This window comes from Cajanus cajan, chromosome 9 (genome assembly GCF_000230855.2).
Source record: "Cajanus cajan strain Asha chromosome 9, NIPB_CcT2T_4, whole genome shotgun sequence".
Taxonomy (NCBI): domain Eukaryota; kingdom Viridiplantae; phylum Streptophyta; class Magnoliopsida; order Fabales; family Fabaceae; genus Cajanus; species Cajanus cajan.
The window spans coordinates 2437689-2463198 of record NC_138525.1 but is presented as its reverse complement, the minus strand read 5'-3'; the positions used below and the strand labels follow the sequence as shown (position 1 = coordinate 2463198).

At 28.8% G+C, this 25510-nt stretch overlaps 2 protein-coding genes across 7 annotated transcripts; one reads left to right on the top strand and one right to left on the bottom strand.

The window, feature by feature from the left end:
- Nucleotides 1-5171: 5171 nt before the first annotated feature.
- LOC109795168 (GDSL esterase/lipase At5g55050) lies at nucleotides 5172-8577 on the top strand. The gene is made up of 5 exons (XM_020354595.3): nucleotides 5172-5484; nucleotides 6122-6261; nucleotides 6634-6867; nucleotides 7135-7381; nucleotides 8265-8577. Exons 1-5 carry the CDS (start codon nucleotides 5241-5243, stop codon nucleotides 8483-8485), a joined length of 1086 nt encoding a protein of 361 aa, XP_020210184.1. The 5' UTR covers nucleotides 5172-5240; the 3' UTR covers nucleotides 8486-8577.
- An 803-nt stretch (nucleotides 8578-9380) lies between these two features.
- On the bottom strand, nucleotides 9381-24279 carry MSH5 (MUTS-homolog 5). Of its 6 annotated transcripts, none has more exons than XM_083063310.1 (34): nucleotides 24089-24273; nucleotides 22792-22823; nucleotides 22338-22432; nucleotides 21297-21377; nucleotides 21153-21225; nucleotides 20530-20593; nucleotides 20149-20303; nucleotides 19933-20034; nucleotides 19831-19858; nucleotides 19723-19754; nucleotides 19561-19618; nucleotides 19275-19361; nucleotides 18793-18849; nucleotides 17531-17632; nucleotides 17408-17452; nucleotides 17095-17172; nucleotides 16805-16855; nucleotides 16652-16733; nucleotides 14006-14079; nucleotides 13827-13926; nucleotides 13353-13449; nucleotides 13179-13223; nucleotides 13030-13094; nucleotides 12861-12919; nucleotides 12001-12077; nucleotides 11767-11853; nucleotides 11447-11508; nucleotides 11280-11341; nucleotides 10689-10742; nucleotides 10509-10594; nucleotides 10226-10257; nucleotides 9993-10016; nucleotides 9769-9884; nucleotides 9381-9678 (listed from the first exon to the last, which is right to left on the bottom strand). In XM_083063310.1, the coding sequence occupies exons 1-34, from the start codon at nucleotides 24122-24124 to the stop codon at nucleotides 9589-9591; spliced, it is 2388 nt and encodes a 795-aa protein (XP_082919436.1). In that variant the 5' UTR covers nucleotides 24125-24273; the 3' UTR covers nucleotides 9381-9588. The 6 variants fall into 6 exon arrangements, 4 of the variants coding, with proteins under 4 accessions (XP_082919436.1, XP_020225630.1, XP_082919435.1 ...); XM_020370041.3 differs by having other exon boundaries at nucleotides 13179-13268; nucleotides 24089-24272; XM_083063309.1 differs by having other exon boundaries at nucleotides 13179-13268; nucleotides 17531-17602; nucleotides 24089-24272.
- Nucleotides 24280-25510: the final 1231 nt, after the last annotated feature.

The following is a 25510-nucleotide window of genomic DNA, read 5'->3' as shown; positions in this document are numbered from 1 at the left end:
TTTTGAAATTATATGGGATTCTCATGAATTTGATTTGAGTTAAGTACTCAAATCTCATTTAAAATTTTGAATTTTATATTTGGTGATTAAATATGATTATCGTAGAGCTTTATGTGAAATCAATAATAATTACTTCCTGCCGTTCTCGATATAAGAAATATATATGTAGGTAGTATATCTTTTTTCTTCTTAATTATAAAAAATAAATATTTCCTTTAAGATGTATTAATTCTTATTTTTTTTAATATTTTTATATAAGTAAATATATTTATTAATATATTAATAATATATATTGCACTTATTTGTAGAAAAAGTTAACATTTAAATTAGGTGTAGTATAGTTTAATGGTATCACTATTTAAACTAATTAATTCAAATAATATTTTTAAAATAAAATTTAATTCTATAATAATATTAATAAAAACTAATCATTTTAATTACTTTTTTTTTATTGATTTTAATAAAAGATATGATTTCTTCTCTCTTGTTTCACTGCATAGAAAATGAGAAGAAAGAAAAATACATATTTAGAAGAAAAAATTATTAATATTCTTATATTTACAAATTTAAAATAATGAATTAAAAATATTATTTCCCAAATAAAATAAAACAAAATTAACAACATAAATTAAAAAGTAAATTATTTGAAAAAATAATTTATAAATAAAATAATAATAAAAATTTAACCTAATCTCAGTATTATGTATTTAATTGTACCAATATTCATATGAATAGTGCTTCTATTTGGCATTGAATGTTGCAATACTTGTACACTTGTGTGATCAGCCAACGAATAATAAGGTAAGTGGCATTTTCGTCTTTTTAAAAATAATTTACTGTCTCTTTTGTTTGTCTTCCTAAAACTAGCGGAAAGATAATATGGGCATGGACCACAGAAAAATTATTTCCTCTCATACTTTCACTGAAACCAAACAAAGTAAGCAAATTATAATCATCCCTTTCTTTCCATTATGTTTATTTTCGTTTTGTTTTCATTCCAACCAAACATAGTAAGTGACTAAGTGAGTGTTTGGAGGCGCCTACTCAAATCAACTTTTGAGAAAAAAAATTGGAAAATTTTGTTTTGTATTTTTTGCAAGAGAAAGTGTGATTTTTTTTTTAAAAAAAATTTATGTTGCTACAAACGGTCCCAAACATAGTGGAAGTGTGTTTCTTTTATATTTTGTTACATTCTCCAACACAGTTCAAGAACAAAAAGGTTGAATTGGGGTTGAATACAACTTTAAATTGAAAAAACAAATACAATTTATATTAGCAAGAATTTTAGTGAAGTGATGCTGACTTAACATTGATGATCGTCTATTTATAATTAAGAATATCTTGAGATGGAATGGAGTAGAGGGTGACGGCCCCAACGACGAGTAGGAAACTTTTACTTGTTTGAGAGTAATATTTTATGGGTTAATCATTCATATATTATTTGGCAACCAATTATATCTTTTAAATTATTTTATTTTATTTTTATTTTATTAAATGAGTAATTGATATGACATTATTAAAAATATGATTGGTTGTTAGTATAAAAAATATTTTACATTGATAATGTATAGGTAATTAACTCATATTTTATTGGATTAAATATTTTACTAAACATATTTAAATCTGTTTTAGTACTTTACTTCAGATTTAGGTAAGTTTTATTGTTCTGTTTCAGAACATATCAAACTCATGCAATGAACTTAGCTAGTTCATAAATAAATAAATAAGAAGAAGAAGCCTGTGAATCTAAAATCTTACATTAGTCCTCTGACACAGACATTTTATAAAATGCCACGTAAAGATGACATCGAACGAATGGAACCTTATTGTTGCTTGTTTCCTTTAGAATTTCTACTATAGGAACAAAATCATGATGACCATAGAGAAGTGGGATGAATATGGGGGCAGCCAAGGTGCAATGAATGCGAATCAAATTTATATATATGGATGCCAGATTCAAACAGTGTCGAGGTGGTATATAATATATACTCTGAAATTTTGAAAATCTATGCAATATTTTCAAAGCTACCACTAACTTTATGAACATGAGGATTTGACCTTGCTTTGAAAGCTTTAATTATGTTCGGTTCAGAGCATTATTTATATATTATAGAGAGAGAGAACCTTTTACTTTGTGCTGAATGTGGCTTGCACTAGTCGAATGTTGCATATTTTGACGTGGCTACTTTCATCTATTAAATTAATTAAATCATAAAGATATTGGGTAGTATATATTATTTGTTTCCAAATGTAAGAGTTAGAGTTCCCTAGTTAGAATACCAATTAAGAACAGGCTTAATTATGTAGAAGTTCAGGCTCTCGAGGTATAAACTAAAAAAACCAAAACAAATTTACAATTTTGCTTTTCACCATTCCAATACTCGTCCCATCCATATATATATATATATATATATATATATATATATATATATATATATATATATATATATATATATATGCCTAGATTATTTTGATAGGTTAAAGGAGATATGTAGTAGGAGACCATCAAATAGATGAAAATATAATTGGTTATTTTGATGTTACTTTTATAAAACTTTCATATAAGTATGATTTGACTGACAACTTAAGTTGTATATTTAACATTAATTTACTATTTATATTGTATTATATTATATAGTTATTTTACTCTTATATGTATGTTATATAACATGCATATATATTTAAGTATTTGTAGTAGTTTTATGGCTAGTTAGTAATTTCAAATACTGTAATAACTATTATGAGTTGTTACATTCTAAAATAGTAAAAATATATTGTAAAATAAACATAATATTAAAATTATAAAATAAAAAACTAAAATTTATATCTATACATGTATGTATGGGTGTTGCTTCTAGTTTTTAATATATATATTTTATGTTATTTAATTAAAATTTAAGAAATTATAATAATTTTTATAGATTTATATTTTGATAATATTTTTAAATTAAAAAATAGTTTTTTTAAAAAAATCAGTTGTGAAATTTTTTTATTTAATTGTTGCATGCATTCAATTTAAAAGAAGGAAAACTTTTGAATAACAAAAAAAAGTATAGATAAAAATTAAAAGAAATCATTAATAAGTTATAGAATTATTTCTAATGTAACAAAATGATTTTCACGACGAATTAAATTTTGTGTCAAGTGAATACATGCATCTACATACTATTAAACAATATTAGGATGGACACCAAAATATGTTATTACTTATAGTCAATTAAATTTGCCTATTTAATGTTAACATTTTCAAAATACCTCTTTATTTTATTAATATTGTATTTTCAAGGTTTAATTAATATATCATATAATGTTTAAATTTTTTTAAAATTTTCAATCAGATTCCTAAATTAAAAAAAAATATATAATTAGATCCTTCATCATTTAATACTTTTGTAATTTGTCTATAGTTAGAATTTTTGTCATAATTTTTTTTTTAAAATTTAAAAGATAACTTTATTTTCTATTTAATCCGTGTATTACACTAGTAATCCACCCTAGTTCATTTATAATCATGAAATTTTACTAAATATTTTTAATATTTACATATTTGGATAACCATATTAGATTATTATTCAATGTCATCATTCATATATAGAAATGTTCACAATGCAGTTTGATTTGATTTTTACTTTAAAAGCCACTCAAACCAAACAAAATAATTAAGTGTGATTGACTTAATTTAGTTTAATTTAAATGGATTATAAAATTTGAGCCAAACCAAATCAATCTTTTGTGATTTGATTTGGTTCAATTTTTACAATTTTTAAATTTTTTTATTTAAAAAAATAACTAAAAATATGTAATATTGTATTATTTGTTTAAGACTATACGTTAAAAAAATATAACTAAAAGTATACAAATTAATGCTAAAATACTTCATTCACTTAATATATTTAACACCAGTTTTTATATTATTATTTTAGTAAAAATATTTCTTTGATGCAATTTTAGTTATTATGCTAAACTTTTTTTTCATATACATAGTTTGTCAATTAAAAAAATTACTTTCGAACCTTATCAATAATTCATGATTTTTCATTATAAAATTTAGTTTAGTAACTTATAATTTTATAAAAATATTTTATTGGGAAAATTCAAGTCTCGTATCGATTAAAGATGAGACAATTAAAGAGTATATAAGTAGAAGATAAATCTTACCTTATAAGTCAATTTTGTAGACTTGAGTTATCTAGATATACTCTAAAAGGACCTACAACCATTAATACATGCACCAAATCCAATAATGTTGGATGTGAGGGGATGTATTATAAAAAAATCCAAATCTTACCTATCCTAGATTATTAAAAAAGTCACTTATCATTTATCCATGTGCCAACTCTAACAGTACTAAATGTATGTATTGAAAAAAATCTAAGTTTTATATTGATTAAAAATAAAATAATTAAAAAGTATATAAATGAAAAATAACCCTCATTTTATAATCTAAATTAATTTGTAGGAGTTAAGTTAGGTCTAAACTTATTTTATAATTTAAACATCTTTTATGTTATTATTAATTTTATATACATGTGTACTATGCATTTGAAAATAAATTTTACAATAAGTACGGTTTTATTTTTGAAATGGTTTCATATTTTAATCTAAAAATAGAACCAAATCGTAAGCTTTTGAAAATTTAAAAACTAAAATAAATCATTAATTTGTGATTTTCTATGAATTTTTATCGATTTTTTTGGCTTGGTTTGTGATTTTTAGTTTGGATTAGTTTGATTTTAAACACTCTATCCATATATATCAAGAATATCTTGTAAATTTCATGAATTATAGACAAATTTCTATCCGCAGAGATTATATTACAAAAAAATAAACTTATACAAGTCCTAAATGAAAATTCTTAAAAAAGTTCATTGAGCAACTGATATATTAAATCTATTTTTAATGATGATTTTTATTTTTAATATCCAGTTTTAAAGAAAGTATAATTTAAGAATTAAATTACTTTCTTAGATAAAATTAGTGTAATTAAATGATACCGTTATTATTAACTAACTTTGTGAATTAGTTTTTTTATTGCTTCCAACAGGAATAACCATAAGTTAATATCTATAGAGTATAACACCTTTGCTCCACTATCTCTCACTCTAGCATTAAATAAAATCAATTTCTTCTTTTCACGTGTAAAGTTGATCCAGCTTTGTGATCCTTTAAATACATATCAATCCAACACTAGTTGTGTGCCTCCACACACCCTAAACCCACAACAATTTGAAGTCACCAAGATGGTTAACAGAGGGTTGATCTCTATTAGTATTCTCTATGCTCTCATCTTTAGCTTTGGTTCCTCAAAGGCTCAGATGGTTCCAGCTGTTTACGTGTTTGGAGACTCACTTGTTGATGTTGGAAACAACAACTACTTGCCACTTTCCGTTGCAAAGGCAAATCATCGTCACTATGGCATTGATTTTCCTACCCACAAACCAACTGGAAGATTTAGCAACGGCAAGAATGCTGCAGATCTTGTTGGTAAGTATTGCCAATTCATATATATGTTCATACAATATTTTTTATATATTTCCTTTGAAAATATATATTGGTCTTACACTACTTTTATACAGTCTCATCTTTAGCCTCAGTATATTTCAACTGTGAAGACAATTAATTAATTAATTCGATAAAATTTTAATTAATGAATTCCTAGGTTGTATATATCTTGATTTGGTTTCTAGCTAGCTATATGTTTAATACACGAGTCTTCTTTTAACTAAGTCTCTAAGTTATAACTGGTCAGGATAAGTTGCTGACAAATATTTTTGGTATTAAACCAGATTTGTTTGCTGCAATTGATACTAACTTCTCCTGTAAGAAATTCATATATATAGTTGATAGACTGACACCTGGAAAACATGCATAAAGAAGAAAAACAACATGTGGACTCACACCTCAAAAAGCATAAAAGAGACACTAACATGAGATTCAGAGGTACATGGTTGGCTGAACAAACTTAAGAAAACTTTAAAGTTTCTGATTATAAAAATAGCTTTATTAAAGTTTCCTATATGGTTATTATGAAAAACAACAAAACGATATAGTGGTAGTACAGTTGTAGGAACAATATAGAGACATTTTTTTTTTAATAATAGAATGACTGTGTGGCTTGCAGCTGAAAAATTGGGTTTGGCAACTTCACCACCTTACCTCTCCCTAAAATCAAAGACCAACAAAAATAATGCATCCTTCATGGATGGTGTCAGTTTTGCCTCTTCAGGTGCTGGAATATTTGATGGTAGAGATGAACGTTATGTAAGTGACCAAATATAGTTCCTTTAATTTCCCTTTTTTTTTTCTTTTGTTTTTTAGTCCAGTTTTATTTACTTTAGTTTATTTAACCTGTATTTGGGTACACTTAAAAGTTCTATTTAGCTTAAAAGTCAAAATTAATAATTATTTATAAATATTCTCATCTCTAAATTTGTCTTTTCAAAAATAAAATTATAACGACTCAAAATATACTAAATAACAAAATCCTGTCCAAAATTAATGCGATTGACTTTACAATATAACTCATAATTTCTTAAACATAATTAGAAATTACAGTCTCTCAATTGAGCCATTCCTTATTATTGGTGTCAAATTCTACTTATACTACTACTACTATTATTATTATTATTTCAGGGACAATCAATACCGTTGACAAAACAAGTGGACTACTATTCAATTGTACACGAAGAAATGATACGAGAAGTAGGAGCTGCTGATCTTCAGAATCATCTTTCAAAATCAATTTTCGTTTTGGTGATTGGCAGCAATGATCTCTTTGGGTACTTTGAGTCATCGGATCTTCGCAAGAAAAACACCCCACAGCAGTATGTGGATTCCATGGCTTTCTCACTAAAAGTGCAACTACAGGTAGTATCACATAATAATTAATGCTAATATAATATAATCAATCAAGTTAATTAATACGCGCACAGACAAGTGCATGCATACAAATCTTCACTAATCAATAAATTTAAGAGAATTGTTTTACCTACCCATCACATCACTTTTAACATAAAATTTTGAACCATTGACTTAATAATTTTGCATGTTGCTTTCTCGTAAGTTACTACTTACCGTATATTTTACCCTGGTAAGTGGTAACTTTTTTTTCTTCTCTATTTTTTATTTTTGCAGCGATTATACGACCAGGGGGCCCGTAAATTTGAGATTGCAGGAGTTGGGACACTTGGATGCGTCCCTGTTTACAGGCTAAAGAACAAAACGGAATGCGTTGAAGAAGTGAATTACTGGTCGAAAAAATATAATGAAGGGCTTCGATCCATGTTGAAGGAATGGCAATCGGAGAATGGAAGCATAATCTACTCCTACTTTGACACTTATGCTGCAATCAACGACATCATTCAGAGTCCACCTTCCTATGGTATTATTGTCATTTATCTTACTCTTCTCTATCTTATCATTATCAATTATCATTATCATTATATTATAAAAAGTGTAGATATCATCGGAACTAATAACAGGGCATGTGGACAAATATGAGAAGTGATTACGTATGTCACTTGATTGGTATAATACTGTTTTTAGTCAATGTTCATTAGTCAATTATTCAAGATTTAAAAATAAAAGTGTTAAATAAAATATTTTAAAATTTAATTTATTCAATATTATATTTTTTCAAATAATTTTATTTTTTAAATTTCTTAATTTAGTGACTATAATGAATTTAAACGTGCATAAAAATTTTAATAAGAAGAATATAACTATTGAATTAATACATATGTCTTTTATAATTTTATAAATCAATTGCTTGGAGCGATTTTTTTAATATCAAGTTGATTTTGGAATATTATAAATAATTTGTGTAATTTAACAAATTAAACACGTGTTTAAATTATTTCCATTTAAAACATGAAATAAGATTATCAATAAATAATTATAAATCATAAATTATATATTTAATTTTTTTTACAAGGAAATTATCTATTGAATTAAAAATATGTAAATATTGTAATTTAATTTTCAATAAAATTGAATACTATTTTTTAAACTATATTTACTAAATAAAAATTTATACAAGAACAAAAACGCCCTTATATCAAAATATTGTTTTCTCTTTTCATTTCTTTATTAAGAAACTTTCTTCCTCTTTCATATTTTTTGTTTTCATTCTTTGAATTCTAACGACTTTAAAGTTTATTTATTTTCTCTTTTATTTCTTGTTTCTTCCCTCTAGCAAACAATGCTAAGTTTTGTTTTTATGAAATTGGATTATGAAATAAGTTTAAAATTTAAATCCCTTTCAGGATTTACTGAGGTGAAAGGTGCTTGTTGTGGAGTAGGCGAGCTGAATGCTAGGGCTACCTGCCTGCCATTGTCAAACCTTTGTCCTAATAGACAAGATCACCTCTTCTTTGACCAATTCCATCCTACGGAGGCAGCTTCTCGAATACTTGTTGATAGACTTTTCAATGGCTCTTCAAGTTACACATCTCCCATTAACATGAGACAGCTGATACATGCCTAAATTTTGAAAAATTATTAAGTAGTTTTCAACCATATGATTACCGATTAATCTTCATATCACATATAATCAAGTATTATTATTTTTTATATATATATTATTCTATGAACTTTCGATATATTAATTTTTGGATGTGTTTATTCTCTAATGAGGAAGTGCATTTTAAAAAATAAAATATATTTACAATCATTGATTAGAAAATCAATAATTAAAAACTTCAATATAATTCGCTAGGGACATGTTTGATAAAATTGATTTATAAGCTAGCTAAAAAATTAAACAAACATAACTTACTACTACATGTTCTAATCTATATTAGTGAAATGACAATATTTGATAAGATTAATTAATAAATTAATTAATTAGTATAAAATGATACATTTATTTGATGATGAGAGAATGACTTTTACATTAATTAGAGTTAATTCATCTTAAATGATTTATTTTACTCTTTTTTAATTTAGAAATCATTTTACTTGTATACTATTTTCTCACTCTCATTACTATAATAAATAAATAAATCATTTTATATTAATTAAGTTGCTTATTAATTAATCTTACTTAACACTTTCAATTTAGTCGATTAAATTATAAGCTTTCAAATTTTCAATTTCTAACTTATAACTTACAAACTTCTAACTAACTTATAAATTAGTTTTACTAAGACACCTTAAAATAACTTAATTTGAGTAAATTAACTTATAAATTAATCAAATGAACTTATTAATTTTTTAAATGATTTGCTAAACAAATTCTAAATAAATTTTTTTTTCATTTATTAAAATTACAATGATTATATTAGAGTTTAAATTTTAAATATAAATGTAATAAAATTTAAAGTTAATTATAAAATTAATCATTAATTTTTAACTGTTGTTATTATTATGCTTATCTGAAATACTTCTGAAGGAGCCAAATACATTAGACTTACTCGTTGATAACCAATATAAGAGTCAAAGCTATAGGAAATATATAATTCTACAAGAAGGATCGCTCAATACAGTAAAATATAATAAGTACGCAACTCATCTTGATAGAGTCATATGATATGATGACAAATGGCATCTCAATAAAGAATTCTTAACAAAAACGACAAACATAAGACTTCAGTCACGATGCATTAAAAATATATCCTCAAAGAAAAGTTTTAAGTCGCCTTTGTCAATATCGAAATCCAACAATTTCTCCATGGCATCCTGCATTCCATTCAGTAATATAAATGAACATGGCTGAGAGAGTAAACAATATCCAAAGCTGTAATTTGACTCTTGAAATTGAACTGACACCTTGTATTGACGATCTTGAGCAGAGATATTCTCATTGCATAACCGCTCAACATGATCATTGTTTGAAACGGCATCCAACACTGCTGCTGCTCTTTTTATGATTTCGTCTGGTACACCTGCATGAACAGCGCAGCTTGTTCTAATGAAAAAAAATAAGAGTGGAAAATAAAACATGCTTTATTGATCAGGAAATATCATTTTTAAACAGCGGTTTCGTAAATTACCAGCAAGCAGAGCGCAGTGCAGTCCTGCAGGATTCCAAAACCACGCACGTCATTTTCATTGGTAGTTCAATTGATATAATGAAAAATGTTGGTAACATTACTCTAACAATCTTTTAAACACACTTTCCTTTTACTGAAATTTATTAGAACTCATGAAATAATATATCAAAGAGAGTCTTGCTAACATTTATCTTAATCGTGTTAGAAAATGTATTACTAAAGCAAAAGCATACCATAGCTATGATGTGCATGCCCAGGGACAAGCCTGCGAGGAATATGATAATAACAAGATGAAATATCCTCAGATAGAAGTACACTTTAATTGTATTCTGATCGCAATAATATGAAAGTTTTCCATTTCCAGAGTCTTTCACTAAAAATGTTTTACTTTGGTTAAATTGTCTGATCAAGTACGTTAGCCTTCTTGATTCCTATCAAATTCTTTGACACCAAATGACCTTATGATGGTAAATATAATTCTTAGCATGCTGCGTGGCGGAATCAACAAAAAGCTACCTGTATAAAAAGACAATGTCTTCAACACGTGAGGAATTGTCGTCCGGCCTCAGTATACTCATTGTGTAAAACTTAATCTGCTCAGACTGAAATAGTCCAAAGGAATTATGTTTATGATCACTCAACTGAGGTGTTTAAAAACATCAACTTCACAATGATGCACAAGCAAAACTGCATAACCTTGGTCAAGGAATGCCCATGCAATAAATCCATGAGATGAGTGCACACAAAAACCTACAAAATTCGCAGAACAATGATTTGTTACAATCTCTCTGACAAGCTGCATATAGTCATTTCACAAGTTCTGTGATTATACATTTCAATTACAATTTGACTGAAGGGTCTGTATTAATAGTTAATACTTCCTCTTCCGCTTAATAAAATTCCCAGGGATACTGTCTTCAATAACAACATCCTTAGTAAAACTGATGGTTGATAAATTACAAAAACTACTTGAGTTACTTTTTAATTTTCAACAGAGATAAATTAATGAACTTTTAACTTCTATTCTGGTGATTAATGAACTTTGATTAGTGCATAAATATACAATCATATGAAACGAACCTTGACCATAATAGAAATAACAAAAACAGACTTGTAAAGGGGTCAGACAGAATTGAGTTTATGAGGGCAACTCGAAACACAGATATTCAATCACGGCAAAATGCTGTGAAGAAGTTAAAAGCATGCTGCGAAGAAAATGATAAGATAATTCCTGAAAAGTTGAATTAAAATATATATTACTCATATTTTCAGGAATATAAGTCTTACCTTTGGAGGTTCATCACACGTGACAAAGTGATTTACGGTCCCAGCAAGTAGACCAATGCCATCTGAAAGGAAAATCAAAACATTTATGCTAAAAACTAGCATCTGCAATACACACACATCTTCCATGTATTTATAATTTAAACACGATAAACATTGGATAAACTGACCTTCTGTAAGAGTGCCTTTACCAAATTCATCCACCAGACAGAGAGATCGCGAAGTAGCATGCCTGCAGGTTTTTTGAACATTAATATATATACTGTTCTTTTAGTAAACTAAAAATTTCCTGGAACCCTCCATCTATATTTAATTGTCCAGATACAAGCATTCAGAAGAAAATCTGCAATTATAAAATAAGCAAGTAATATAGAAGAGAGGATCATCCTGCACAATAGTCCAAAGACTAGGAGATTATACAGATTTCGCCTGGCATCGCTCTATGTTCAATGTATTGGATATATCCCCATTAGCCTTTCTCTTGGTATACCTGAGCATCATTCCAATTTGATGTAGATCAATCATAAATGTTGATTGTTCAGCTGTCATAAGCCTGCTCCCTGTTGCACAAAATATTCTGAAATATCCACCAACACCCCCCCCCCCCCCCCAAAAAAAATATATAAGGAAAATAAACTGAACATTAAGATTGTAATTACTAAGTTCAGCAGATAACAATGAAACTCCTTTTTCACAAAAGAAACAATTCATAAGAAAATGATACCTATCTGTCAGACCCACAGTTGCGGCATCAGCTGGCACAAAACTGCCAATGTGGGAGAGAAAAACAATTGTAGCAACCTGCAAAATCCTTCTCGTTACTTTATGATCATATAGCAACACGTGTAGTAACTACACGTTAGACTGTATGTCGAGGAATCAACTATCTGAAGAACTGTTCTGTGAAAGTCAATAATTTTAAGTCTTCAACACAGTCCCTCACAAAATCCTCTGTTCTGGGGAGGAGGATAAGCACAAGCCCATTTAAGATATGTAATCATACACAAACTAGATAATATAATAGACGTTGATATTTATCATTTTAATTTTAATATACTTGTAAAATAACTTTATCATTAAATTGTGATATCATGTAATAAATTTGATACATTATTGTATTTATTAAATAATAATATAATATAACATAAATTTTAAGAGAAAACTACACTTTCTTAGGTACGGTTGGTGCTTCTCTCTAATTAGGGATATTATATACTTGTATTTAATGCAGGTCTTATTATGCCCCTAAGTTTTGTCCAAACTTTTATCCCAAAAGTACATGCTAATTAAATTCTTTTTTCAATTGGATAACAGAAAAAATGTTAAAATGAAGTACATGAGCAGTGAACCAAATATCGAGAAAATAAAAATATACAAAATCCAGAAGTTCATACATGTAATACCAAAAATTTATTCTGCAACATTTTTTTTCATTGAGAGACTAGTTAAAAATATTATTTCATTTGGAGACTAGAAGTTAAGATCATATAGATAGAAAGACCTTTTCAATATTATTGCTATTTAAAAGAGTACGACCAAATATCCTAGAGAATACATATCCAGAAAAATAAACTAATAACTGACCTGCTTTATATAGATACTTTTCCCCGAAAAATTAGGACCAGTGATGATATTAATTCTTCCTAATGGAAAGAAAAATTGAAAAGGGATTAAGAACAGTATAATTTGATCAAAACAGATTGCAATGACATAAGTTGGATAATATCAGTTATGTAAGTCAATATCTGTTTACCATCATGAAGAATCTTAGTGTCATTAGGAATAAATGTGTCTACAGTCATTTCCTGCAAAACATGCCTGCAAACAGCCAATTTTTGATCATTAACCATATCAATGATTCTCCATTTCCAAGAGGTTCTTATAAACTAAATTGGTTTGAACCTTCCATTTTTTATATCGAGCAAATTTTCTTCAGTCAACAAAGGCCTGACATAATTGTTTTGCCGAGCAACCAATGCCATTGATAAAAAGCTGAAATAAAATTATCAATGATAAAAAATAAAATAAAAATGTCTGAGCAAGCACCAGTTATTATAACGACAGACTTTATCTTACCAGTCTAGTTCAGCTGCAAAAGTTGCCACCTTTATCAAATGGGTTGAGAACAACAATATGCGTGAAAACAAGTCTCTAGTGATTGCCCTCTCCATGTCTTGAATTATAGAATTCATAAATAAGTAAGATTTACACCATAGACCTAGTGTTACAACTTCGAAGGCAAACTCAAAATTATCTATTTCGTCTCTTAGTTCTTACCACATAAGCTGTGCCAAGGAATTTCATATTTTTTATTAAGCTTTAATTCTCATTTATTAACACTTAATATTGCATTTTTACAATATAGTTTTAAGGGAGAGAGATGTTCCATTTGATTTCATTCTTATGATCTAGTTTTTTTTGGTTCAGGAATAAGGTTTTTTCGTTTCAAGGTTAGAGCATGTTATGCAGAGAGGCTCAAGAACTTACTTCAAAGTAAATAAATAAATAAAAATCAGGGAACTGTCAAATGCTAGTATATACTTAAAATACCTAGAATTTTATGATGGATATCTCCCAGCAGATTGTCCAATTCTCGTGTCTTTGGCGTACGATAGAAGTATCTTTTTGTCTCTTCATCCGTATCACAAAACTGTATTTGAAATAACTACCATCAAAATTTAACATATTAACTACGTAAATTACTTGACCAAGTTCAAATGCCAACATACTGTGTATTCCCAATCTACAAGTTTCTCCAGGGTGGTTTCTTCAATTTTTTCTTCAACGATACACATTAAATATCCTGCAGTAGACAAAAAAAAATAAAGCATTATGCAATTATAAAATGTCCATCCGATAAAAAATATGCAATAAAAAAAAAGGTGAACTAGTATTCCCTTTCCCACTGTTCTCTATTCTCTATCATCTTATTCTCCGATTTTGTCTACTTTTCTGTTCCCTATGTTCCCTCCCTTAATATAGAAATTATTGCATGATCTGCCTCACGAACTTGGTCAATCTTCACTTCATAAGTTTTTTTTTTTTTGCAAATAAAAAATATATAATTACATGTTAAGTTAAAATTGTTGGCCGGTTCCCCATAGTGACCATAATAAATTTCTCCCCGCTTCTTTTTTTCATAAGATATATATAATGATATAAATATGACTTCATTTTAATTTTTTTGAAAACTTGATGTTAGTTTTGCTCTCCAATCAGATGTATATTGAAGATTTTTTTAAATATTTTTGTCACCAGTTAATAATAACCTAGCATTCATCGAGTTGTAACCTAACATTCAGATGTCACGTGAAAGTAAGGGTTGATATGACGTTATTAGATGTTTTTTTGGAATTTTTTTTAATATATGAAAATAGAAGACAAATATCAGAAACTACACCAGAAATCTAGTATTTACTCCTACTGCACGTAAAGCAAAATTTGGAAGACTCCTCTATCTAATATTACTAAAGTCAAGCAAAATTTGGAAGACTCCTCTATCTAATATTACTAAAGTCTCACCCTACCAAAACATGGGCTAGTTGGTTTATATCATGAGAAATGACAACAAAGAAAGCATGTCAATCACAAAACACATCCCTCAAAATTTTGGAAATTCAGAACCATAATGGACAAAAAATAAATAAAGTGAATAAAATTTGGTAAAAGAAATAGAGAGAATTTACAAGTATTTTGTTTAAAACAAATAAAGAAAAAAAGTAAATTAACCCAAACAATCTATTGTTAAAAACCACAGGACAATCGATTATTCTTTTTTCAAAATCAGTTATCTTTTTAAAATATACACCATCCAATTGTGGTTAAAAACAATGATTGTCATATGTAGTCAAGCCAGTTCATTTCCATGCCATTGAGCGAAGTAATAAACAAGTGAGACCCAATTTATTTATTTATTTTTATTTCATTCCTCTGTCACTTCTCCGACGCCTAACAATTTTTATTTCTCATCTATTTCTTTTCCCTCTTCCCCACTTCACCACTACTTCTCTGCAACCAAACTGAGCATAATAGTGTTACAGAGGTTCTGAATTTGAAATCTTAAGGATGCTATCAAAAAGACCTCTAACTTTGTATAGTAAGACAAGAAACACTAATAGTACATTCTTTAATGCACTCTTTTAAATACATTTATTTTTACTAAAAAACACAAATAAGTGTGAATCTCACTTCTTATTTAGTGAATTAATTTTGTAATTTTTAATAATTTTTAACTAATAATAAAATCTATATTAAAAAATTGTATTATGAATGCTAATCATAACATGAAAGAGTTGGGAGTCCACTAAAATATGTCGAAAGACCATAAGGAGCAAAACGACAAACATGACTAATCTATTTCGTCACATCCTTGATCAATTTCTAAATAAACTCTACCGTTACAATGATGTTTGTGAAGTCTGTTAATGGATCTCAATTTATGAAGAATGCTGAAATATTTGGAGTCACTTAATTCTCTTTTGGATGAGATTGGAGAGGAAAAAGGTGTTCAAACTATAACAAACAATGGAAGTAACTATGTTCTGGCCAATGAGGTGAACATTTTTTTGTGCTGCACATTGCATAAACTTAATTCTAGAAAACATCAGAAATTTCATGTTGTAAAGAATATTCGAAGAGGAACCATTTAAGCAACTTAAATTTGTCAAGGCATTTTATAAAACGAGGTAACTGAAAAGGAATGTTGTCACTCAATTTGCTAATACTCGAAAGGATTCATAAGAAAAAGAGTCACCAAATGAAACACTACAGGTAAAAATGAGTCAAAATCAATTGTACAATAAAAACTATTGGACTACTACACAAGTTTATATAATAGCCAAAAATCTATTTTATTTTTACTCTATAGATATTACAACCGGTGAACTAAAGAATCCAGATTCCAGACACTGACCAAGTTCATTGTTCTCCTAAACCATTAGATTTTATTCACTCTCGGATACATTATTCATTTCTTTTTTCTTCCCCTTAGTTATAGTATGAAGTCTACAACTTGAGACGGAGAATGGGCGTCTCTCCACAAGATAGAGAAAAACAAATGACCGGTTGTGTTGAGATTTAAACACGAGACTGAAAACTGAAAGCCTAATGATAATGACACAGGTGCTGAGCATTGGGCCAATGGCCAATCTCCAGCCTTATTAACCACCAGTTTGCACATGCTCTAGCGCAAGGTATGATAATCCAACAAAATACTAATGCAAGGAAAGCACGATGATATAGTGATGGCCTTCTATGAATTAGTTGATTCAAAAATAAAAGTAGCCTATAAGTAAATATACTCCTGAAAGGAAGAGCAATGCAATGACCCATCACCACATTTTATGGATACAAATGTAATTCAGAGTCAGAACTACCTATTTGCTGTATATAAACAATACAAGGAATGCGCTTGTTCTTGCATAGAGCGGGAAGTTGTGCTATTTCCAAAGATGAAACCTGCAAAATATGTATCATGATGAAAAAATATATAATTTCTTTACTCAAATAAAATTTGCACCAAAAGCTACCTCTTCCAGAAATTCAGGGAGTTCCTCGTATATCTGCCTCAGCTCATCCAACTACACAGCAACAAAATTATCCAAAGTCAAGAAATTAAACATTAGTCACTCTAAAGACAAATTTTACCTATTGAAGGGAGAAAATTTTATGTATTAAATTAAAATTTCAACATCTACGGATTAATTCATCTATTTAAAATCTCATCCAACTAGACACATGCATGAGGAAATAATTTGTATTACCTAAATTCATTATATTCACACACTAAGGTGAAGAAAACGAGGAGATTGGGTTTAACCTCTTCACAGAAACCTTCTTTCACCACTGTCGCATATCCCTTCTCTTTAGTTCTATTTACATCAATAACACCAATTACCTGCAGAAGACATTGTCGATAATAACAGGAGTCCAAATGAAGGAAAAACTACTATCACTGGTACCCAAACAAATTAAAAATAAATCTTTCAATTGCATGTAATCTTAGATGCTTCCCCCAACCCCACCAGTGAGGAAAATCAAATGCTTTTGAGAATCATTATGTGCAATTTTTATTTTTTATTTTTTTGCTTGTCTTTCTGGCAATTAATTGGAGAGAAACAAATAAAACTTACCAGCTCATAGACATAAGCAAGATCAGTTGTTATGCATGAACTTGCCTGCAATTATGTTACTCAAAAATAAAATCAATTATGCTAGAATGTATACAAGTGTTCTTGAATAGAACTGATACGTACCTTCTCAACAATATCCAAGTTCAAATACTTCAATTCTTCTCGGAGACCTTCGGAAATTCCAACTTCAAAAATCTTGTTTACATGCAACAGCGCACAAATACTCTAAAAAATTAAAAGAACATAAAAAAACAGTGCTAAAGCCCCAAAATGTGATATTCGCTGCAAAGGAAAATGTATTATACTGTCATTAACATTCTAATATTCTATGAATGAAGGTGTCCTCTTCATATTACGCAACTTATGAGTTAAATGGATTTATTAAATAAACAGTGCCCAACATGGAAAGGAAACCCTGACATTCTTCCTTGTTAAATGGATTTTTGTGCTCATGCACAACACCAATGCAGAATATACTCATGTTGTAACCAAAATAATGTATGTTCCATAAAATCTATGAAAAAAGTTTCCATCCATATCTTTTATACAATGACGTTTAAATAATTCAGATATTTATATAGTTGTTTATAAATCAACAATAATCTAGAATGGAGCCTCCTCAAGAAGTGGAAATAGAAGTTAGGTTATGTTTGGATAGAGAGAAAGGAATAGATTGGAGTGAAACGAAATGGAATACTAGGCTACATTGATGGATCGTCTAAAATAGAAATGGAACATGATTAAAAGCATTCCATTCCATCCCATTCCATTTAATGATTCAATACTCCTATTACTTCCAGGAGGTATGAGATGGGATCATTTTTCTTTTCTTTTCATCCCATTGTAAATATATCCAAACAATGAAATAGTAACTTTATTCCAATCCATTCCCCTCCCCTCCATTTCATTTCACTCACCACTAGATATTCAAACATAATGAAAGATACTGCTAAATTTTATGCATTGGCCTTTCATTTACCATTCTCGCCATTTAACCGGATCAACTTTTTTCCCACCTCTTCAAGGACATAACTGAGCATGGGCTTAGCATTAACTCCCTACATTCACAACAGTTTTGTACCCATTTTTCATGCAGCAAGGTTTCTTCGGTTTTAATTACTTACAAGCAAACACAAATAGGAAAATACCAATAGATCGAGAGAGGGAAAGTGGTAAGTGGGGAATATCTGTGAAACTTTAATTCCAAGTAACTTGTAATAATTTACAAAGAAAGTGTTTAGTTTTTTTTTCTTCAAGGCCATTGGGGCTCACGTAAAAATAAATTCAAGGAACAATATAGATTTCTATTAATATTTAGAAGCAAACATGAATTAAACAATACAAGGGAACGTGACTATATTAGAAAGCATTAAAGAAAAATTTACCTTCAGCAGGGCTGTCCAATCAGAGCTAGTGCATATAGAGCTTGGAGAGTCAAATTTCTTGATTGATTGATTAAATTTTTAGAAGTATTAGTATACAAAGAATACAAGCTTTTTGCTTAAAAAAAGAACTTCACATTCATAATTGTACTAAAACAGACTAGCCTATCTTCACATAATAACACTTATATGCTTATACAATAAAAACACATTATTTATGCGGTATGTAATAGTTAAAAATATCATGTTTCAACAATCAATAATGTTCAATATTTGTGATCAAGAGTTAAAATGTTGTAGTTGCCAAAAATGTAATGAGCATACATCATACTCTTTTTCAATCATTTATTGACCCAAACAAAACAGAATCTTTAAAGGAGTTTCAAGAATAGACAATGGAAATATAGTCAGATGACTAGAAGATCAAGAAGAAAACAAAATTTATTATACAAGATGGAGAGTAAAGGAAAAGTCGGTATTCATGCCTTCAGCAAGTGAGGTATGTCCTTAACAGATTTCAAGGTTTCCCGCAAAGAAGCAATAAGTTCTTCTGAGCATAGAAAGAAAGATATCTATTTCCCATCAAAGAAAAGCAGCATTTTGCATGATTATATGATGAATTTGTTGAAGATATGTGGTAAATAGATATTTCCCCTAAAAGGAGCAATATCTTAATAAAGTAAAAATTTATTCCAACCTGAAACTTAAGATACTACAGATTAGTAGCACGTAATTGGACCATATATAATATACTATACTATAAATGGATACAGAATTTAAACGATAGTTTAGAACTTCAAGATCAAGTATAGGCCTTAAGAACCAATTCCTGCAATGGGGAAAATGTATGAGAAAAACATCACTTAAGTTCTGAAGTTTGAGAAATGGGTGTGCTATAGATCGCACATTATCATTATTTTTAATACATGTTACCTCAAAAGACGTCTACCCATTGGAGTCACACACTGCATACAGGACAAAGCATTAGTCATTATATATGACAAGAAATTGGCACACACTATTCAAACAACTCCAACAAACCTTATTCATCATTCCAAATACTGAAAACCTGCAATTAAGACATTGTCTTAGATACTTACATGATTTCAAAGTAGAATATTTAAAGAGTAAGTCAGCAACTACCCTTCTTTTGCTCTACCAATTCCCATGTGGCTTGGGTGCTTGTCTATTTGGAATATTTGTAATGCTTCATGAGCTGCTGTGTCAAGTTTGAGAAAGTTATTTCTGCATCTCCATAGTAAAGGACATAATTTGATCTCAACATTATCTCCTTTCAAACAGCACATAAAGTTGAACGTTTCTGCCTTTAAGGACTGAGCAATATAAGTACAAGGATACAATGAAATTTCTACTACTGAATCTATTGTGATTGATGTGTTTCCAGACTCTTTTTGCTCAAGAGTATCTACAATCCTTTCATTCTCTAATATTGCAAGAAGGCCACCGCTAGCACGAACTTGTACTTCACTACCCATGTCCATCATGGAACTCAACTGCAGTTGTAACAGGGAGGTAGGAGGTGAGGTATGCGAATAAAATTATTAGAGTATAGCAATAGCAATAAGAATTGAAGGGACAAAGGATTTTTCCAAACAAGACTTATTATAAGCTACAATTAATCCAAGAACAAATAATATTTCAACTACTAATTTAAGCATGCACCTTTATAAATAAACAATCTTAAGATACTAGAACAATAGTGGGTAGTTTCAGACTCACATAGTAAATCCTCTCCTTGACATTTAATCCACCATCCATCCCCACCACCCGCAGGTAAATTAATCTGTAAAATCAGGAAGTAGAAGGAGCAATAGAATCCTGGTATAGAAGCACACTTTTTGTTTTTCCTTTTATTGATAAAAAGGAGTTGATATTCACCAAATAAAAGATGTCATAGAATAGCCTCATTTCAAACCAACACAAAAAATATGCAAGCTGAACAAAACAACAAAAATGAAGAGGTAAATTAGCGGAACAGTCAAAAAACAGAAACATTTCTAGGTTGAGAAAGAAAGGCAATGATGCCAACTGTATGAGGAAAAGACAACACTAATACCCCAATTTCAAACAGAAGGTTAATTCCTAAATCAACTGTTACTTTTGTGTGTGGATGTGTCTTTAGGCATGATAAGTTTTAAGTTTTAACCATTTACTTTTGAAATATTGCATAGATAAGACATATCAACATGAATACAGAAGTACAAAAATGTTTATATTGAATTATTAAGAATCTGAAAGCTCTATGCAAAACAATGTTTATCAACAATTTAATTTATCATCATCGAGTACACTGCAAACACTTTACTTGAAATTTCTCTTCAAGTTCTTAGCAGATTCAATACCTATGCCATGCTTGCTCATAGCTGAATATTGAACTTTTCACAAGCTTTACTGTAGGAGACTCGGCTACTCCATCTGCATAATTTCAATTGGTAAATGGCCTCATAACTAGTCTTTATAACTCAACCACATGATGGGCTCCCTACCACTTCGTTGCAGAGCAGACAAGAAGGATTCTTCACTTTTAGTGCTTGTGTAAATAACCAATGGGTTTGCTTGATATTTCACTGCACCAGTTATTGAAGCCAAAAGACATCCATATACTAGAGTTCATAACTAGTAAGAGAAGTATTCATCTTAAGTCAATAGGGGTATATGAAACACAATAATGAAACTAGTGTCCAAAGAAGACACACCTATGCTCTTAGTTTCGAGTTTCAACTGTGATGCAACATTGCATCAAGGAGGAACATGCAAACTACGATTGGATTTGGCCTAACTTCTCTAGACCTTAAAAGCTACTTTAATGTTAAAGTAAACAAATGTTTTTAAATTATTGTTAAAAAATATTTGGATGCATGTTCTTGTGCATTGGAATTTGGTACAGTGAAAGAGAAAGCAAAACTTAAAATTAACTAGTCTGAAAGCTCTTGTTCTATGTTATCTTAACTAAAAAGGGAGAAAAAAAATCTCATTTTACTTTTTAGAGCTTTTATGTTTAGCACGACATCTCCTTTTGGGAGGCATTTGGTATAAATATGCTTTTTACTTTCCCAGAAATTAAAAAAGTTAGTTTCCCACATTTAGTTTACTAATTAAAAAATAACATTCACAAAAAACATTGCTTCACTGGAATAGTTTTTAACTATGTTTTCCACAATATTATTCATATGGGAGGGGTGAGAATTTAACATTCCTAAGTTAAATGAAAAGTTTTACTCTAATAAAATGTCATATTACCCATGTTTTAGTAGTGTTTAATGCAGTAAAAACATTTTATTCCTATGTAACATTTATAAATATTCCTATGAAAACCTATAATCAACCAAATGGATTTTAATCATTCCTAGGAATCATAATTTCTGAGATTTATGATTCTCATGAATCATAATTTTCAAGCATGAAAAAATCTCCCATGTACCAAACGCCCCCTTAAGAAGGAGAGAAACTAAAAACAAGTTGGGTCAATCACTACCTAAAAATATACTCAAATTCAACAATGATAAATGAAAGAGAAGAAATCATACCCAAATCAATAACTGGAAAACCATTGTCACCATCATCCCAAACTTCAAGTACATAAAGTTGGCGAAGGGTGGAATCATAATAAGAAACTCCTACTCTGTAAGGAATGGTTTGAGAACTAGTTTTTGTTCATTAAAATAGAATTAAAGAAAAATCAGGTGAAAACCATAAACATGTAACAAGAGCAAGCAGATTCAGCTGCATATTCCTTTAAAATAACCATTTTTGCTTGTCAAAATTGGCACATTACACAGTATATATAATTTTCCATATTTTTTAAACAATTTGCCACTCAATTTCAAATATCCTTCCCGCCACATGCCAACATCATTCTTCACACAATTTCACTCTCAGTGGAAGGAAACTATCATTTTGTTTTTTGCACCAAACAAATGTTATGCAAGATTGGTCTGTAATATAGGGCAATAGAAATTTTAGCAATTAAAAGAAGCCTACCTATGACCATTTAGGATGCAAGCCATGTAAACCTGTATAAAGTCCAAAATTTCAATTAAGGACTGAGGTTGAAATGAAGCAAATCTATCAAATTAAGTAAAAAGATTACAAGAACCAACTATTGAGTCTAATGAGTCATATATTTATAATCCCTAAGAATTTTAAGAATTTATATATAAGCACATGGTTAAGATATCGCTCTAATATTAAATATTGAATATATGAAAAATTAATAATAAATATTCAATATCAATCTAATTTAATTATGTAGCCATATATTTAGTCTGCATTCAATTCAAGTTACCGGTGATATACCTCATCCTATGACTGTTACATTAGTATAAAATTTGCTGGAATATTTTCACAAGTTGACTTCTAATAAGAAACATGAAAAACTACTTTTATAAAACATTAAAACTGATGGATATTACGTAAACTCATTCTACACAAATCTGAGAAGATTTGTAAACCTATTACCCACCACCACCCCCTTGCTTACTTTATTTTTTCAAGATATTAATCTACTCCATATCTCAGTCAAGTAATCACCTCCATATTGGCTTGTAATGCATTACAAAACTAAAAAACTTGCGACCACTGTTGTAGCACAACACAAGCACAACCATACAAACTAATAGTAAAGAAATTTCTTGCTTAGATGAAATCATCTCATGAAATTGAAAGTCATTCTTCCTAAACTTGTCATTTCTAGTAACTGGCATGAAAGAAGCACCATCATAAGCCGGTCCAGGCAGGGCATGCATCCTCTCATTGATGATAAATGATAATTGAACCCTTGTTATTATACACTAAGCTTGAATTCTATTGCTATAACAAATCTAGCTAATAAACTAACAATAAAGTCAAAAGTCATTAGAGAATCAAATATCGAGGTGTTACTCGGAGCTATAAATATAACGATTAAGCATCATCAGACTGTATTGACACATTCAATTTGAGTTTCAACTTCAGATTAACAAATTAAGCGAGCGAATAATTTAAACTACAAATGAAAATTTTACTTATCCAGTTTCTATCCTACAAACTGCAATAATCTGGTTATCCGTAGAGAACAACTGCGCCATTTAAGTTTTAACCTCGTCGATCTAAAACGCGGCGCGTGTCATTCCATAGTCCGATTGCTAATAAAAAGTAATGAATCAGCATAAACAAGAAAATACGAAAGTGAAGTTTGTGGAATTTTCTTCTTCTTCTACATTTTACTATCGTAGTTTCCTCGGTAGGCAAAGAATAATACGAAACCAAAATTTTGAGGCAAATTGTGTGAAAGATGGACCTGAGGAACGGCATCGATCTCGTCCATGTCCTCCATTTTCAGCGATCTTGGTTCTGCACTACCATGTAAACGAGCGAGTGAACTTAATGGAAAATCAAATACCACCACAATTTTAGCGCGCGGAATTCAAATGGGACGGTCTCCCTTTATATAGAGGTGCAGAAAATATCCATCCCGTTTCCCTAACTTGGTAACTATTTATACGACATCGTTTGTCTTTATAATAGTAATTAAGAAGCATTATTATTGGATAAACCGGATAAGAAATGAGTTGAGAATAGTGTAAAAGACTTTTAAAAGGATCATGGAAATAACTTGAACGAAATGAAATAAAAAATCAAATTAAATATAATGAAATAAAACTTTATATTTCCTAGTTATATTTGAATTGACGAAAAGAAATAAATCAAAAGATGGTAATTGTTTAGTTTATTTATTGACTAAGGAAAGAGATGTGTGTTGTTGATATGTCAAAAAATAATTATTTAGTTTATTTCTCAATGTCTTATTTGAAGGTCATGCTGTTTTTTTCTTTCTAAAAGCATAAAGGCTATATGTAGAGTGATATTCTAGACATGCTTCTTTAATCTTTCATTGAGTTCTATAATGACAACTTCATATATGGATAGTGGATTTTAATTTGGTGGTAATGATGAAATAAACACAAATATTTTATAGAGAGTTTTAAAGGATTTTGTGTAGATATTTATCTCTACAATTTCATTGTTGTTAGTCAAACTTTTAATATTAAATAAACAAATTTAAAACAAGTCATCAATATAGATAATAAATAAATAAATAAATAAACAAGTATATATATATATATATATATATATATATATATATATACTCGTATTATTAAAATATACAAAAATACAACTAATGATAGATTCATCTACAAGTTATCTATGAAAGATACAATTTATTACATTTTAAATATATTTTTTTAAGTTTACTCATCTTATTAATTCTTGAAAAACAACTATCATTCTAAGATTAAAAAAAAAAAGATTGGGGTTTTATAGAATTTGAGAGTAGAAGTGAAAATAGATAAAGTTAGTCAAACTTTAAACATACAAGTTTCTATAAAATTATAGTTTAAGTTTAATCTATTATCTATCATATATATTTTTTAATTTTTTAAAAAATATACAATTTGGTCCATTAATCTATTTTACTTAAAAAATGTTAAATCGACCAAAAATTTTAACTTTAAATAAGTTAATAACTCTAATTTTAAATATGCATGTTACTTTCTTTTCATGATAAAAAATTATTAATTCTATTATTATTAAAAATTATGGTTTAAAATATAAATAAAAAAGTAATATAAGAGAAACAAGTCATGCATTACACTAACATAGACTCACGAACAAAGATAATTTTATTAAAAAAATTATAAATATTTTATATAACCCATTT